This window comes from Myotis daubentonii, chromosome 17 (assembly GCF_963259705.1).
Source record: "Myotis daubentonii chromosome 17, mMyoDau2.1, whole genome shotgun sequence".
Lineage (NCBI taxonomy): Eukaryota > Metazoa > Chordata > Mammalia > Chiroptera > Vespertilionidae > Myotis > Myotis daubentonii.
In genome coordinates, this window is record NC_081856.1 from 42,985,767 (window position 1) to 43,003,901 (window position 18,135).

General features: G+C 36.2%; 1 protein-coding gene across 3 annotated transcripts in view; it reads right to left on the bottom strand.

The window, feature by feature from the left end:
- Positions 1-18,135, bottom strand: part of VPS13B (vacuolar protein sorting 13 homolog B) — a 626,384-nt gene that overhangs the window by 247,457 nt on the left and 360,792 nt on the right. For all 3 annotated transcript variants that reach the window (XM_059672116.1, XM_059672115.1, XM_059672117.1), the window contains exons 30-31: positions 10,624-10,827; positions 2,982-3,108 (exon numbers count right to left, since the gene is read on the bottom strand). In XM_059672116.1, the coding sequence (XP_059528099.1) occupies positions 2,982-3,108; positions 10,624-10,827 (331 nt within the window). The remainder of the gene's footprint in view (positions 1-2,981; positions 3,109-10,623; positions 10,828-18,135) is intronic.

The window sequence follows — 18,135 nt, forward strand, 5'->3', positions numbered from 1 at the left end:
TAGTTATAGCACAACAAACTAACAGTAAGAATTTTTCACTATTTCATATACATTTGGCATTTTCATATCTCATTGTTTCAATAAGTGATGATGGAGGACGTTAGCATAGTCTTGTTCATTCATTCAAACCAACAAATATTTACTCAGCACCTCCTAATTACCATGCACCATACTGGAGTGGTAGGAATATCACAAAGAATAAGGTTGACCTTGAGGGGCAACCTGCTCTTGAGGAGGTTACAATCTGGCTGAGCAGACAGATGTAAACAGGCAATTGTAGGCAGGCAATTACAATCACAAGTGGTATGGTCTGAGTACTCTCCAAAGGATACATTCCAAATGATTTATAACAAAACACAGTGCTGAAGCCAAAAACAGCTAGACTAATTAATTTAACTTCAAACTGCTAAAATCTTGGCAGCGTTAGGTAGATGTCCACTACTTGACTGGTGCTGCTCTGCATAACTGAGTCACTTGAACATTCTTTGCTGGAAAACCATTCAGAGAAGGAAAACAGAAATGAAAAACGACCCAGAAGCTTCACTTAATAAGCAGAAGTCCTGCCTCTGGTCATGAAGTGCATGTGGACAATGTTCAAAAGCTTGGAAACATCCACAAACTTTCTCCATTAGTATCATCCAAGGGAATGGATTTAAGGAGACTTATGACTGGTCCAAATACAAACTAAACAGCTTAGAGCAGGTTCCAATAAAGTCATAAAGAACGGCATGTCGAAAATGATTATCCCCCCTTTTTTTTGTTAAAAAACCTTTTCCTTACAAGTACCTTGTGTTTACTCATTATAGTTAGAATTCTTATTTTATTCCTCAGGTAATGATGAAAAGGAATATATTCATGTATTTTTAAAGCAATTGTGTTACTAAGTAACTGTAAGATATTAGGTTTAATTTTTATATAACTTCTGTGAATATATAAGACACTATATCTAACCTAACTTTCTGTATAGGGCTATTATAAATATCAAATAAGATAACATATATAAAATATTGTTTATAAAAGATTCAGAGAAAGAATGGAAAGTTATAGTAGTGTCGATTACTATATTTAATTTGTACCTAATTTCTCTGAACTTTTCATAATAACTGCCTTTAAGTGATCGCAAAATTTATGAAGTTTTCAGTATAACAAATTTCTATGAAGAACCTTGTTTTCTTTTTTTTATGGTTGAGATTCAATATTATTTTGTATTAGCTTTAGGCATACTGCACAGTAGTCGGGTAATTTTATACTTCACAAAGTGCTCTCCCCAATATTTCCAGTACGCACCTGGCACCACACATAGACAATGTTATAGTTATATTGACTATATTCCCTGTACTTCATATCCCTGTGACTATTTTGTAACTACCAATTTATAGTTCTTAATCCCTTAACCTTTTTTACCCAGTCCCTCAACCCTCTTCCTTCTGACAACCATCAGTTCTCTGTATATATCAAATCTGTTTAAATTTTGTTTGTTCATTTATTTTGTTCTTCAGATTCCACACGTTAGTGAAATCATATAGTATTTGCCCTTTTCTAACTGACTTATTTCACTTAACATAGTACTATCCAGGTCCCTCCATGCTGTCTCAAAGGGTAAGAGATCCTTCTTTTTTATTGCTGCATAGTATTCCAATGTGTAAATGTACCACAGCTCTTTTATCCATCTGTCTACTGATGGACACTTAGGCTGCTTCCAAAATTTGGCTATTGAAAATAATGCTGTAAAGAACATGGGGATGCATACATTCTTTTGAATTAGTGTTTTGGTTTTCTCTGGATATATACCCAGAAGTCATTCACTGAGTCATAAGGCAGTTCAGGTTTTAATATTTTGAGGAAACTCCATACTGCACCAATCTGCATTCCCACCAACAGTGCATGAGGGTTCCCTTGCTAAGAGAAATGTCAGAGAGTTACTACCTATGTTTTCTTCTGCGATTTTTATGGTTTCACAACTGACATTTAACTCTTTAATCCATTTTGAGTTTTATTTTATGTATGGTATAATTTGGTCATCTAGTTTCTTTTTTTTCATGGATCTGTCTAATTTTCCCAACACCATTTATTGAAAGACTGTCTTTATCCCACTGTATGTTCTTGCCTCCTGTGTCAAGTATTAATTGACCATAAACGTGTGGGTTTATTTCTGTGCTCTTATTCTATTTATTGATCAATATGCCTGGTATGGTGCCAATATCATGCTGTTTTGATTACTATGGCCTTATAGTATACTTTGATGTCAGGTAGTATGATACCTCCAACTTTGTTCTTCTTTCTCAAGATTCCCGTGGCTATTTGGGGGTCTTTTGTGGTTCCATGTAAATTTTTGGAATTTTTGTACTATGAAGAGCTTTTTAAAGTTATGATGAACCACATTATTATTACATTTCTGCTCTAGGCATGGAGTCACTGATACACAGTGATCAGACTTGAAACCTGGACCCACCAATAATTGGCTAACACGGATCAAGTCAAGTAACCTAATCGCTTTTGCTGTTTCCTCCTTCATAATACATGACTACTAATAATATCTATCTCATAAGGATGTTGTGAAGACTATGTAAGGTAATCCAATTGAGAACTCTAAATTATCTGTCAGTAATATTGGTGCTTTCATTAGAAAGAGGTTGTACAGGTTGTGTATAGTCTGAAGCCAGACCATTTGGGTGCATAGCACGCTTGCCATTTACTACTTGTGAACATTTGGACAAGTTATTTGGATTAGTTTTTTATGCTTCAGTTTTCCCATCTGTAAAATGAGGGCAATAGAAGCAAATATAATTATTATGAGGATTGAACGAGTTATTACATACAATAAGTGAACAGTACTAGAAAGTGCTCAATAATAGCTGCAACAGTAACTTATTAACAAGCTAATTTAATATTCTGTGCTCTGAAAATATGAAAACCCCTAACATACAAAGAGGAGCTGCTCCATTATTCAGACTAAAATGAGACCTAAATTATGCTCTGACCTCAGTGTGCATATTTTCTGGAGAAATTATTTTGGTGAAAATGATGGCAGGTGCTCCAGTTATTCGGACAGAAAAATCTGTTAAAATGGGAGTCATAATTGCTCTTCTTTCTTGATGCCGCCGTATGCTAAAAAATAAGGAACAGAATTATTAGCCATTGCATTATTTTTCAAGAATAAGTTTCATTAAATTTGTACAAGTCTTTGAAATTACAACATGTATGACAAAATCACATTATTTTGGGAGTGCCTCTTTATATATTTTATAGTCATAGTTCTGTAACTTCAGTACTTAACTTCAGATTTATAAAGGATATAAAAACCATTGAGATATTCAGATGTAGTCATTTAATATTAGTTGCATCCTAATACTTTTCAAAAAATTACTTTGTTTTTAATTCCGCTTATTTTTACAAATAGCTTAGTATCTTTTTTGTTACCAATACTCTGTTTTGTGATAATTTTTAATTCCCTATATTTTATATTACTGACCTTCTAGTTGACAACTGTCCTCTTAACAATCTCACTAGGTTTCCAAGTATATCCTCTTAATCTTTGACCTCTTTTTTTAGCTCTAAGAATCCTCTGTTCATTGATTATTACTGCCTTTAAAGCATGTGGAATGGCACTTCTGACTTTGATACTAAATGCTGCTTCACAACAAAACTGTATGTAGAGTAAGGAGCATTATTAGCCCCATATTACCTCTAAGGAAGGAGGTTCAGGAACAAAGATTACACAGTTGGGCAATGGAGGGAACTTGATACCAGAGCAGTACTTGGCCTCTGTTTTAATTCTTCTTTGTATATTTTCACTTTTTTGATCAGTTATTTAGTATGACATTTCTACTCTACATTAAAAATTGCTAATAATTTCAAAGGAAGTATTGCAAATGTGGTAGAGGATGAAATTAGAAAACCTTATTAAGAAACCAAAGCTTGTGCTAGTACAGATCTTCAGGTCTACTATTCACATTCTTAGTTTCCACTTTATGAAATAACTAGGGGCCCGGTGCACGAAATTCGTGCACTGGGTGTGTGTGTGTGGGGGGGGGGGTGTCCCTCAGCCCAGCCTGCCCCCTCTCACATACTGGGAGCCCTCAGGCGTTGACCCCCATCACCCTCCAATTGCAGGATCGGCCCCTTGCCCAGGCCTGACGCCTCCGCCAGAGGTGTCAGGCTTGGACAGGGGACCCCCATCTCCCCCCGATCACTGGCTCTGGCCCCCGCCCAGGCCTGAGGCCTCTGGCCCAGGAATCATGCCTGGGCAGGGGACCCCCATCTCCCTCTGATCACTTGCTCCACCCCCCGCCCAAGCCTGACGCCTCTGACCCAGGCTTCAGGCCTGGGCAAGGGGACCATCATATCCCCCCAATCCCCGGCTCAGCCCCCCGCCCAGGCCTGATGCCTCGGCCAGAGGAGTTGACCCTCATCACCCTCCGATCACCAATCACCGGATCGGCCCCTTGACCAGGCCTGAGGCCTCCGGCAGAGGTGTCAGGCCTGGGCAGGGGACCCCCAGCTCCCTGCGGTTGCAGGCTCCGCCCCTGCCCAGGCCTAACGCCTCTGGCCTAGGCCTCCGGCTCGGGCAGCGGGGACCCGCAGCTGCAGCGGCCCCGCAATCGTGGGCTCTGCTTTAGGCCCAGGCAAGGGACCCCTAGCTCCCGGGACTGCCAGCTTCGACCGTGCCCAGCTCCCATCGCTGGCTCCACCCCTACTTCCTGCTATCACTGGCCAGGGCGGAAAAGGCACCTGATTCTCCGATCATGGCTGGGGGGCAGGGCAAAGGCGGCCCCAGGGCCGCCTTTGCCCTGCCCCCCAGCTCTTAGCCCCCCCCTGGGTTTCCGATCACTGTCAGTGGCAGGGGGCTTCTTCCTGCTTTCCCTTTCGCCTCCCTGCATTGTGCCTACATATGCAAATTAACCGCCATCTTGTTGGCAGTTAACTGCCAATCTTAGTTGGCAGTTAACTGCCAATCTTAGTTGGCAGTTAACTGCCAATCATAGTTGGCAGTTAATTTGCATATAGCCCTGATTAGCCAATGAAAAGGGTATCGTCGTACGCCAATTACCATTTTTCTCTTTTATTAGATAGGATACAATATGTCTTACTAGCAAGCCATGCCCCAAAAGTTCCAAGGAACCATTAATTTAAACTTCCTCATAAATGCATTCCTATTATTCCTTTATATTATAAAATGATAAAGTTGAGATCAGTGACTGACATGTTATCTCATGAAAAGATCAGAGAAACTCAAGTCTTTCCACTTGCTTTTCCAGCGGAGTCTTGAGGTTACTAGTATCTCTTGTTGAATTTCGCAATGGGCAGAGCTTTATATGGTGTCTGGCAGAAAAGAAAATTGGATCATCTGGTTCTGTGGCACATACATATTGGATTTTAAGAAAGTCAATTTTAAAGAATTAAGAGATCTGGTGAACAGAGGGTAACAGGAAGAAGTATTAAAATCTGTGAATACAGAGAAAATGCTGAGATCCTGAGAGACACCATAATTATAGCCTAATAGCTCAAATTCCATAAAGTGACCAATGTGAGAAGCATGTACCATGGTGATGTACTCTCATAGGGGAGTGCTAATATATACCTTTTATTAAAAATACCTTAAAGTGGGAAACATGGCAAGGAACCAAATAAAAGCAAACATTACCTAAAGTACTAGTGAAAAAAAGCACTTTTCTGTATCATAACTTTTTCTCCATTATATGATGAATTAAATCAATTATACAGCCTTTAAAAGACCTATGACCTTGGAAATAAAAAGAAAAGCTTAAAAAGGCAACAGTCCTATAAAACTATAACTTTTCTGGTACACAGTGATAACTTTTGTGTTATTCTCTGTTCAGTATTTGAGGTAATAATACACATTTTAAAAATCATCTTTTTTAGATTCAAATATTTTCACGGATGAATTTTAAAGAAAAAAGCAACACAAAAATAACTACAACAAGAATTAAATTTTACTACCATTTTACTAGATAATAGTCTAGGCTTAAAATAACAAAAGAGAAGCAAAACTCAAAATACTGACATTTTTAATGACTTCAAGGTCTTAACCACTTTCAGTAAACCAAGGGAATAGATTTTTAATGGCCATATTGAGACCTCAGGCTAATTCTCGCATCCCTGATAGGCAGGACTTTGAAATGAGCTGGCTATCTGCACCTGGGGCCCTTAAGGGCCAGAAAAATATCTACCATCAGAAACGGGACGAATGAGGAAGTTTGCCTCCCTTGGCAAGAGAACTTGTTGAAAAAAACACACAGATATCTCCCTAGAAAATATAGGAAATAATGAGTGATCCTTCAACCATGTTTCATAGATCTAATTTATATTACCTATGTTGGTCCAAAAATACCTATTCGGAATAATTTATATAAAAGTGGCAACACACCTCTGATAACCCTGAGCATCTATCAGAAATAGAACATTTCCTCAAACTGACAAAAAGCGTTCTCAGGGACAAAGACCAGTGAAGATAAGTTCCTAATCACAGATTATCATTTATGCCCCACAAAAAATTATTCCTTATTAGTAAGAGGGAGAAGTCAACCACATCATCATATTCATTGTTGAGAACTTCTGATAATGTTATTACCACATAGGGACAACAAAATATAGGATGGAATAAAAACATGAATAAAAAAGGCAAAACTGACTTGAAAAACAAGTAAAACAATATAGTAATTAAAATTAAATATATAATAGATGAATAGTTCTTCAGATTTGCTTAAGAAAAGTTACTAGTAAAAGAGGTAAGTCTGACATATTTAATTGCCTTTCCAAAATGAGAGAATAGAAAGAAAGAAAAGGTGATAATATTAAAGAAATAATGACTGAGAATTTTTCAGAACTGATGAAATATAGGGATACACAAATTTAGGAAGCACGATTCCTGGTTCAGATAAATATCATAAAATCCACAATTAGACACATCTTGCTGAAACAGCTACGCACTTATGATAAATAAAATATATTAAAATAAGCTAGAGAAGAGATTGAAAAGAAATATTTCTCTGATATACTCTAATATGACAATGACTTAATATATCTTCACATTGTCCATAAAAACAAAGAAATAGTACAGCGGTTTGTACTATCATCAAACATAGAGGGTTAAGCCCACAGAAACTTATAAAACCCTCTTTGAGGACAAAAAACATCGACAATCATAAGATGCAAATCAAATAACAGGGAGTAATCATATGTGTTAACAAAAGCCATTCTGTTAAGCTTTGGGGGAAGTAGATTGCAAGTAAGGAAAAGTATGGTTTCTGAGAGTGTTACTAATCAAGAAGGCATAATGATAAGCCACATGCACTCATGAAAATATGTGTTGAGGAAGTCAGTGGTCATTTTGGGGGGCTCAGCATATTTATATTAAGGTTCTTCTGCCCACCGTACATTTGGGTCTGACTTTATGGGTAATATTCAAGCAGTTTAAGAACCCTACTTCAAAAATCACATAATATAAAAGACTAGGAAAAACATTACTAAGGCTTCCAACATATTACACCAAAAATACAGAATAAAAAATGACAAACAGCACATTTGAAAGCAAAAATTAATAAATACATAAAAATCCCTCTTTAAAAAAATAATACAATTTAAGTAGGCCTTTAATCAATAATGTATGGGACTTAGACTAACATATAATTCTGCTTAGGTATTAGTTTGATATTTTCACAAATTAATAAGACAAAAGTGATGGGTTTGGCCCAGGCCAGGTAGCTCAGTTGGTTAGAGTGTCCTCCCGATTACACCAAGGTTGCAGGTGGGTTAGGTCCCTAGTCAGGGCATATACAAGAATCAACCAATGAATGCATAAATAAGTGGAACAACAAATTGATGTTTCTCTCCCTCTCCCTCCCGCCCTCCCCCCCCTCTTCTTCCTCTCTCTAAAATCAATCAATAAATTTTTTTTTTGAAAAGAGAAGAAAAAAAAGGTAATGGTTTTCAGGTTAAATAGTAAGAACAAAGAAAATGCTTTTATGCCACATTCCTGTTAATCATTTCAGGTACAATTCTTGAAGGAGTTCATACATGATTAATCACAAATCAAATAGGCAAGGGCTCCTGTGTGAACATTTGGGTAATAAATTTACTTCAAAAAATAAAAATAAGAGATCAAAGACAAATGAAATAGTCACAATCTCTCAGAATTAAGCCAACAATATATGCTTCAGGGACTTTAATGTCAACACAAGTCCAATGTTATCAATCCTGTGAAGCATAGGATGACTGAGTTTAGGAATGTGTCAAGTTCAAATTCAACTTGCTAAAAGCAAGCATAGTAACAATGATTTAAAAATATCCTATGTAGGGGGGAGGTAGGAAAGGCCTACAGAGTAGTATATGTAATTGATACCTGTGTATCAAAATATTTAAACAAATGAATATTCTGAAACTATTTCTCTGACAATAAAGTTTGAAAGAAAAATTAACCAGGGAAATCAAACACAGGTAGAATGATAGGGACAAATAAAAAGTGTTGTGATAAAAACTAAATGATTTATTTTTTTAAGTATAGTTATAACTAAGTTTATTCAAATTAAATCTTTAAATAATATAAACAGGAAAATTATATTAACATTAATTTAGAGAATTAAGGCTTACAGGCATTTGAACAAAATTACAAAATAAACTTTCCATCCCCCATTGCCACACACCCAGAGGACTAATCACCATGTGAAACAGCAATAGTGATTTGAATGTGTAACCTGCATATGGCAGACATCAGTATAGGTTGTTTTAGTTCTCAACACTTCATTTCCTCGTATTATAAAATAAGCCCAGATGTAGTAAAAATGGTTGCTAAGAGAAAAAGGTGAAAAAAAGTGATTAACAATGAACTTTAGCATTAAGTGTAAGGGGTCAGAGCACTGAGAAAAAGGAAAGTAGTTGATTTTTACTAAGAGGAAGCAAACCAGGGTTCCACACTTAGCTCTATTTTAAGTGCTATTGTACAAGCCAAGAAACCTCCTCACTTATGGTGGTTTTATTCTGTAACAAATTGCTAATAAGAATGGTTTGAAGTTCAGAGAGAAATTTGTATGGGATTTGGAAGGTGTAAAGGAAATGGTAGCCAATATACCCTTAAAGTCACGCTGTTTTAAATGCGTGAGATTCGAGATTCCGATGCGGAGGTGCTGACAGGTTCTAGCTTATCTCCACTCTTCCTGGCTTTGTAATGAGCTTTTTTTCCTGACCTACCAGGTAGTATTTGGTTTTAGGCAAACCACTTATTTTGTCTAGGCCTTAGTTACTTCATGCATAATTACGGAAAACAGTTCTTACCTCTAACATTACTGTGAAATTAGGTAAAGTGATAAGCATTATATAATCTACTAGTGGCCCTCTGCAGGAATCCGTGCGCAAGTAGCTCACTGCCACTTGCCTCAGCTGGCCGCCCCGCCCACCACCGCTCTCTGTAGCAGGCTAGCCTCACCCTCCTGCTGATCGGTCGTTATGCAACATGGTGTAATGACCATTTGCATATTACCTCTTTATTATATAGGATTATTGATGTTATCACTATTATTAATGCCAAGACTTGGATAAATATAGTTTTGGTGTTAAAGGAACAGAAACCCAAAGCAATCACCATTGCAAAAGGCATACAACAAAGTCTACACACAGTGTTTTAAAGAAATCCAATTAACAAATCAACATGGTATGTTATCAGCAACAGATGTTATTGAATCATATAAATTAAAAATAAAAACAGTGAAACATAACTAACACTTTCTTACATCATAAAAACCGTTTACAACAGACAATGTGTACTTTTTACAATATAAAAGTATCTTTAATGACCAGTACCTTCTTTCTAGAAAACAATTCTGTCCTGATGAGAGCCTCAAATAGCCCAGGTAAGGTGGCAGTGGTTCTACAAATCTTACAGCTTACATTCAGGACTAATTCCATTTTACATTTTTCTGTGAACATACCTGCCTTTGGTTAAAATGAACTTTAAATAACCAACCATTGTCATTTTTGCTTTTCTCCTCTTATTATTATGTGTGCTGCCAAAGCAAGCACTTCTCTTATTATTACAAGCAGAAAGCAGACACTTAAAACAAAATCTGACCTTGAATACAATGGATTTCAAGGGAAAATGTGAATGTAACCTTAGCCTGAAGTGGAACCTTTCAGCAAATAGCAAGGTTTAAAAAAATGCTAACACGCCGAAACCGGTTTGGCTCAGTGGATAGAGCGTCGGCCTGTGGACTGAAGGGTCCCGGGTTCGATTCCGGTCAAGGGCATGTACCTGGGTTGCGGGCACATCTTCAGTAGGAGATGTGCAGGAGGCAGCTGATCGATGTTTCTCTCTCATCGATGTTTCTAACTCTCTATCTCTCTCCCTTCCACTCTGTAAAAAATCAATAAAAATATATATATTAAAAAAAATGCTAACACAATCTTAAATTTGCAATAATTACAGTGTAATAATAGGACTAGTAGATTTCCAGTAAAATCATGAAATTCAATTACAAAATGTATTTATGTTTGTCATGCAGTGCAGAAGTAATACTAAAACCTTCAGGTTGGGCATGCTAACGATTATATCACCAACTGAACTGGCAAGGAAATACACAAAGTGGGGCAAGTTTCTCCATCACTTCCTACCTGCTGGCCATATTCCATTCCAGGGCTGGGTTCTGAGAATTTCTTTCGCTCTCTGTTAGCACCCCTCCTGTGCCAGTTTCCTTCTCTGGTTTCAGTTGATCCCATTGCGCAGTACCAATATTGATAGACTGCAGGTCTATTTGGTATTGTCTATCTTCAATTTCCGATCCAGGGTCACGAAGAATTCCTAAGTTCAAGGCTCTTCTGTAAAGGCAGTGGAAAAAACATACATAGGTAATGTCAATTTTCTATGATTACTTTGTTCACTAACATAGTATTATCATTATTTTTCCCCCTTTGTGTTACTGATGCATACACTGGGTTAATCAAATCTATGAGGCATGTATTGAAAAGTTACCATAAATTATGACTTGAAAATGTATCCAAAAACCTATCACTTACTGTAACCTACTTAATAAGAAGTTAGTTATTCCTAGCTCTGTACTTATTTTCCTAAGAACTTTCACACACATGATTTCAATCCAGAAGATGCTGAGGTTCTATTATCATCTCCATTCTTATTAAAGAGAAAGTAATTCAGAGAGGTTCACTTAGCCAAAGTGACCCAGATAGTAGGTGGCAGTTTTGTGACTCAAAATAGAAGTTTTCTGACTCAAAAGCAAGTCTCCTTTCCAATGCTATCATGTACCTTCCTCAGCCTTTTGATGTCTTGTTAGGAAGAGTCTTGGAGCCTTGCCGCTTGCCTTTGGTACTTTATATACCCAATTGTCATACAGATAAATTGTTAAGAACACTACACTGTTTACTGATGTAGAAACACTGTGAGGCTGGCCCATATAGACTTGGGACTTTGATCTTATTGGACCCAATGCTCAGCAAAGAAATAAAATTACCAGTGGCTTAAAGCTAAATTAGAGGAAGGAAATGGTTAAATTTTTCATGAAGGTTTTAGAATGAAAATAGCAAGGCAGTATGGTAGGGCAGGAAGGTTTAGAAGCCAGATCAACCTAACTTTATGGGAGTTTTCGAACTGTTTAATTTTGTAGGCTCACAAATACTTCAATATGAGTTATCTAAAGGAAAGTAATATTTGGGCTCCAAGAAAATGTCAACCAGTAAAAAGAACCCTGAAATCACATAGTGAATGAAAATAGTTTTACTAATATAGATCCGTTAAAAACCTACAAATGCAGGTTTATAAAAAATACAATTAAATGAATTACATCAATTGAACACTAATACAACTAATTGAGGGGATGAGAAAGTTGAGTCCTAGTGTGAAAATTTCAGAAAGAAGGCAAAAATATGATTAAGATGATGCCTTGGCTAGGTAAGTAGTGTGGGTCTGACCATGCCAGGAAGTTGGTCAAATATTGATCACTGACATTTAAGACAGGGGGTGTCTAGGCCATTTGTCCAGGAGTGGAGATGGTATGCATTGGACCAAACAGGATGAGGGCTGAGGCTAATGAATTCAAGTGAAGAGAGGAGCAGGGAGAAGACTGAATTAAATGAGCAGGCAGATCATGTGGGGAGATAACAGAGAGAGTTACAATAAAGAAACAGGGAAACAGGCATTGGTCAAGAAGCCAGAGCAGGAATTAGAGAAACAAAAATGGATGCATTTTCCTTATTCCTAAGATAACAGGCAAACGTGGCTCTAACTTAGAAACATTCCAATCTAGAAATGGGCATGCAATGAAAAGTGGCCTAAAGTTTTACATGAACACAATAACTGCATTAGAAATAGGGCTCATAACCCTGCCTGTGCTCCTAAGGTCTCTCTACATAAAGCAGTACAATAACATCACAGTGATTTGTCAGTCTTCTCCAATATATCATAATCAATAAATGCTGTTTCAATTCAGTGATTTTAACGGACACAAATCTTTACATATCTCAAGTGAAGAAGCTAATCTGTCCATGGCAATAGAAAGCACATAGTCTTTAAACAGGAAACTTTTGATTCAGTTCCACATACATTCTAAGTTATCTTGGGCACTTGGTGGCCTAACCTATTTCCCTAGATTGTTTTCCCCATATAAAATTTGCATTTACTTATTTTACTCTCTAGACAGTGCTTCTTACAATGTAAATAAATTCCTTAAACATATTTGAAGGTGATTTACTTTAAGAATCCTTGAAAAAAGTAATTTTGAAAATATAATTAGTGCTATATTAGCACCAATTAGTGCTATAATAAGAGACAGACAAAGCAACCTAGTCCAGCATTAATATCAGGCTTTCTGTTTTCCTGGGCACATGGAGAAATGGCATAATCAGAAGTTTACAACCACAAAAACACTGAGTGTCATCAGTGGTTTTCATTTAGGCTTCAAATTCCCCATATTTTGTCTTGGCCATATTCCTCCCGTCATCCATCTGTGGAAAACATGACTTTCCACAGGTTCTTCTTCCCAATGGAAAAATATATATATTGAGCAATAGCCAGATACTTCTAACCATGCTAATTGAAAATTTTCAAACTGTCTAAGAATCAAGATTGGAGAGTTTTTCTCTTTCTCTTTGCTTTTGAAATTAAGTTATATATTTGTCCTTTTAAGCTGATTTGAAAGTTCAGAGAAATATATAGTGTTTGGGTGTGTAAATCCAACTTAAAAGTTAATTGTGAAACCATTTAAATGCAAGTTGCGGAGAATGGGTAAGCAAAAGATTCATGTGAACTTGGTTCTCACTTTCCATTGGCCATAAGCTTATAGAAATTAACTTTTCTGGGCTTGAGTTATTTCAATATTAAGACTAATATAAAGATAAATAAAATATATGCCTGAAAACTAAACTATTCCTAAGAGGTCCATTATAAACTTTATGAACATTCTTTAAGTATATTATCTTTAAAAGTTCTGAATAAATAGCATATCTAATCATCAATTAATCATAGATAAAAAGGCACCAAGATATAATAAAGTCTACTTTTCTAATTATGAAAAAACTACAATGAAACCGATAAAGATAAGTGTTCTTTAATATTTCCAGGGTCAACTGTTTCCAAAGTATGGATTATTAGAAACCCTGAATGAACCTTCTTCTGAAACAAGTAAAATGCTGAAAACAATTTAAAGTATCACTTTAAATACATCTCAGAGCTGGCAACAATGATCAGAAGCTGTAAAATCCCTCCAAAAGAGTGAACCAGCAACACTAATAATAACTAAGCGCTCAAAGCCAGCTTTCTGCTCTGATAACTGTGCAGGAAGAGATAAAGCTCAAGGCCCACCCAAGGTGATAAATCTACTTAATAGGAGACCTTGCTTATAAAGCTGGTGTCATGAAGGACTACATCATCATGAAAAAATAGATTAAAAACAGCCCTCCTAGGAAGTATTTTGGTGATAGAACAGTTCTGTACGTTCATTGTATTGGTGGCTGCCTGACTCTACATATGTGACAAAATGCACAGAACTATGCACACGTACACAGAAATGAGTGAACATAAAACCGGTGAAATCTGAATATGGTTGTGGTGGATCAGACTGATGCAAAATTCCTGGTTTTGATACTGTACTATGGTAAAGCAAGAAGTTATGCAAGATCTGAAACAATAAAACTACTAGAAAAAAAACATAAGGGTATGCTCCTTGGCATCGTTTTGTTAGTGAATTTTTGGATGTGACACCAAAGGCAGAGGCAAAAATAAAAAATAAACAAGTAGAACTACATCAAGGTAAAATGCTTCTACAAAGCAAAGGAAATCGTCAACAAAATGAAAAGGCAACCTTTGGAATAGGAGTAAATATTTGCAAACCATATATCCAAATTACAGAAGAAATTCATACAATTCAATATTAAAAAGAAAATAACCCAATTAAACATGGGCAAAGGATTTGAATACACATTTTCCCAAAGATAAACAAATGTTCAATGGGTACATGAAAAGGTGCTCAGTATCTCTAACCACCAGGAAAATTAAAATTAAAACCACAATGAGACATCACCTTACACCTACTAGGATGCCTACTAGCAAAAAGACAATGGATATCAAATGGTGGTGGGATGTGGAGGAAAGGGAATCCTTGTACACTGTTGGTGCAAATGTACACTGATACAGCCACTTTGGAGAACAGTATGGAGATTCCTCAAGAAATTGAAAATGAACTACCATCTGAAATTATCCTACTCCTGGGTATATCTCCAGAGGAAATGAAATAATTATCTAGAAGAGATATCTGCATTCCCATGTTCATAGTAGCATTATTCAAAATAACCAAGATATGGAGTTAAAGTTAGAATGTAAAATAAGAAAAGATCAGAAAAATTTGGACAAATAACTTATAAAAAGAATGAATCCACATATAACTATAATCACAGTAAACACAAATGATTTAAACTTCCCAGTTAAAAGATAGAGCTTTCAGATTGGATTTAACAAATCACAGTTTTATTCTGTGTGGGTGGTTTTTTTAATGAAATATACCTAAAACATAAGTGCACAAGAAGACTAAGTGTCAAAAAGAAGAAAATTTATACTAGGGAAACAGAAGCCAAAAGAGAGCTCTAGTAATTATATTAACATTTGACAAAACAGACTTTAAGGGGAAAAATTATTAAAAATGCAATTACTACCTGAATATAAAAGATCCAATTTGCCTGAAAGTTAAGACAATTCTAAACGTATTTGTGATAATATAAACTCAAAACATAAAAGAGGCCACTTTGCTATACTCGAAACTGGTACAGAAGAGTACTGAATACAAACTGTGGTTTAAAAATGGAAAAAAAAAAAAAACATAAGAAAGAGAAAGTGACAGATCTACAAGGAGAAATTAACACATATATCAAACATGGTAGAAAATTTCAGCCCACTTAACTCAGAATGGATCAATTAAGCACATTAAAAAAACAACTAAGAATACATAAAATTTAAAAAAGTAATTCTGATGAAGTGGACATTTATAAAATACAGTATTAAAAAACTGGGGAATATACATTTTTCACAAACACACAGAAACATCTATAAAAACCAATAAACCACCTGATTGGCAATAAAATTAGCCTCAACACATTTCAGGGAATTAGTATCAGATGGATTATGTCCTCTGAGCTTAACACAGTGTTAAATATTTTACTTAAAAAGAGAACTGCAAAACTTCCTATTTGGAAATTTAAAAGCATATTTCTTAGTCACTGATAAAAAAAAATCATAAAAAAATAAGAAATACTTAAAAACAAAATACTATGAATCACAGGTTATAGGATATAAAGTGGCAATAAGAGAGAACTTTATTGCTAAAATGCTTGTTTTAGCAAAAAAGAAAGGTTCAAAATTAATGAGGTAAACATAAAAATTACAGGGGGGAAAATAAGACCAAAAATTAATAATTTTTTTTTAAAGGCAGAGATCAACAAAGCCAAAAATAGACTAACCTTCAGCATTCAAGGAAAATAAAGAGATAAAGAGAGAAGGCAAAATAAACTATATTTGCAATGAAAAAGAAAACATAAGTATGATGTGGTGGAGATTAAACAGATAGTAAGAGGATATTAGAAAGATTTATAGCAACAAAAATTTACAATATTGTGAGGGGAAAAATCTCTCCTCTTTATTATTGTCCCTAGAGGACATTTCTAATCTGTTTCACCATGGGATTAATATAAAGGTTGTCCTCTCGTATCTTCTACCAAATATAATATTACTTCTCTTTTTAAAAATGACTATTTTAAAATTACTAGAGGCCCAGTGCACGAATTTGTGCACGAGTGGGGTCCCTCTGCCTGGCCGGCGATTGGGGCAGATCAGGGTGTCTCACCCAGTCCCGATTGGGGTCTATCAGGGCCGGCTGTTTGGGAGTGGAGAGGGACTGCAGGAGGTTGGCTGGCGGGGATGCAGGGGCCGTGGGAAGTTGGCTGTGGGAGTTCACTGACCACCAGGGGGCAGCTCCTGTGTTGAGCATCTGTCCCCTGGTGGTCAGTGTGTGTTAAAGCAACTGTCGACCCATCATTCCAGTCATTCAGTCGTAGCGGTCGCTTAGGCTTTTATTATAAAACTATATTCTGACAGTACAAAACTGCTGGTAATGTAGTAACTGGTTTGAAAGCAACCAAGTTCTTCCCTATTACTCACCTTAGTCAAGAATGTCAACACGATACTAGTATCTTCCCTAAATCTCCTTGGACAAGGGAATCAAAAGAAAATACAAATAATTGGAACTACTTTAAACTAAAAAGTTTTGCATAGCAAAAATGAAAGCATCAACAAAACAAAAGGGCAAACTACTGAATGGGAGAAGACAAAGGGTTCATATACCAAAATTTATAAAGAAATCATACAACTCAATAACAAACAAACAAACCAATTAAAAAATATGCAGAGGACCTGAAAAGACACCTCCCCAAAGGGACATACAGATGGCCAATAGATGCTCAAAGTCACTAATCATCAGAGACATGGATATTGAAACCACAATAACATACCACCTCATACCTGTCAGAATGTCTATCAATATATCAACAAACAATTGTTGGCAAAGAAGTGGAAAAAGGGGAACACTTGTGCAGTGTTGGTGGGAATGCAAATTGGTGCAGCCACTATGGAAAACGTATGTTGTTTCCTCAAAAAATTAAAAATGGAACTGCTTTATGACCCAGCAATTTCACTTCTGAGTATATAACCAAAGAAGCCCAAAACACTAATTCAAAAAGAGATAGGCACCTCTATGTTCACTGCAGCGTTATTTATGATGGCCAAAGTACAGAAACAACCCAAGCACCTATCAACAGATAAGTGGTATGTACTTAGCCAAAAGAAAGAATGAATATTGCTTAGCCAAAAAGGAGTTCAGGATGTGGATGAATCTAGAAAATATTATTATGTTAAGTGAAATAAATCAGGCAAAGACAACGACCATATGGTTTTACTTATATGCAGAATCTAAAGAGCAAAATAAATGAACAAACAAAACAGAAACAGACTTACTAGCATAGATACAGAGAGCAAACTGATGGTTGACAGAGGGGAGGTTGTTTGGGGGGCTGGGTGAAAAAGGTGAAAGGGTTAAGAAATATAAATTGGTAGTTACAAAATAGTCATTGGGATGTAGAGTACAGCATAGGAAATATAGTAAAATAATATTGTAATAACTATGCCAAGTGGGTGCTTGAAATATTGGGAGACGGAATCACTTTGTAAATTTTATGATTATCTAACCATTATGCTGTATATATGAAACATAATACAAAATAATATTGATTTTCAACTCTAGTTGAAAAATAAAATAATAAAAAACCCTATTTTCTATCGAAATAGCCCTCCCTCCATTCATTCTTTCAAATATACTTAGTGGGCTCTACAGTGTGACAGGCCCTAGGGATACTGGGTCAAAGGTCCCGACCTCAAACAGCTTAGAGCCAATTAAAAAACAGTTAATGCCATAAAACACTATATATAGAATGCAACAGAAAGCACACAGGAAGGAGAGACACCTGACCAGATCTGGGGGGGAGGGGGGGGGTGGTAAAGGGGAAGTAATCTTTAAAGATGTTCTGTCTCATTTCAGACAATGAAGAAGGTATTCAGGCTGAGGAAAAACAGGT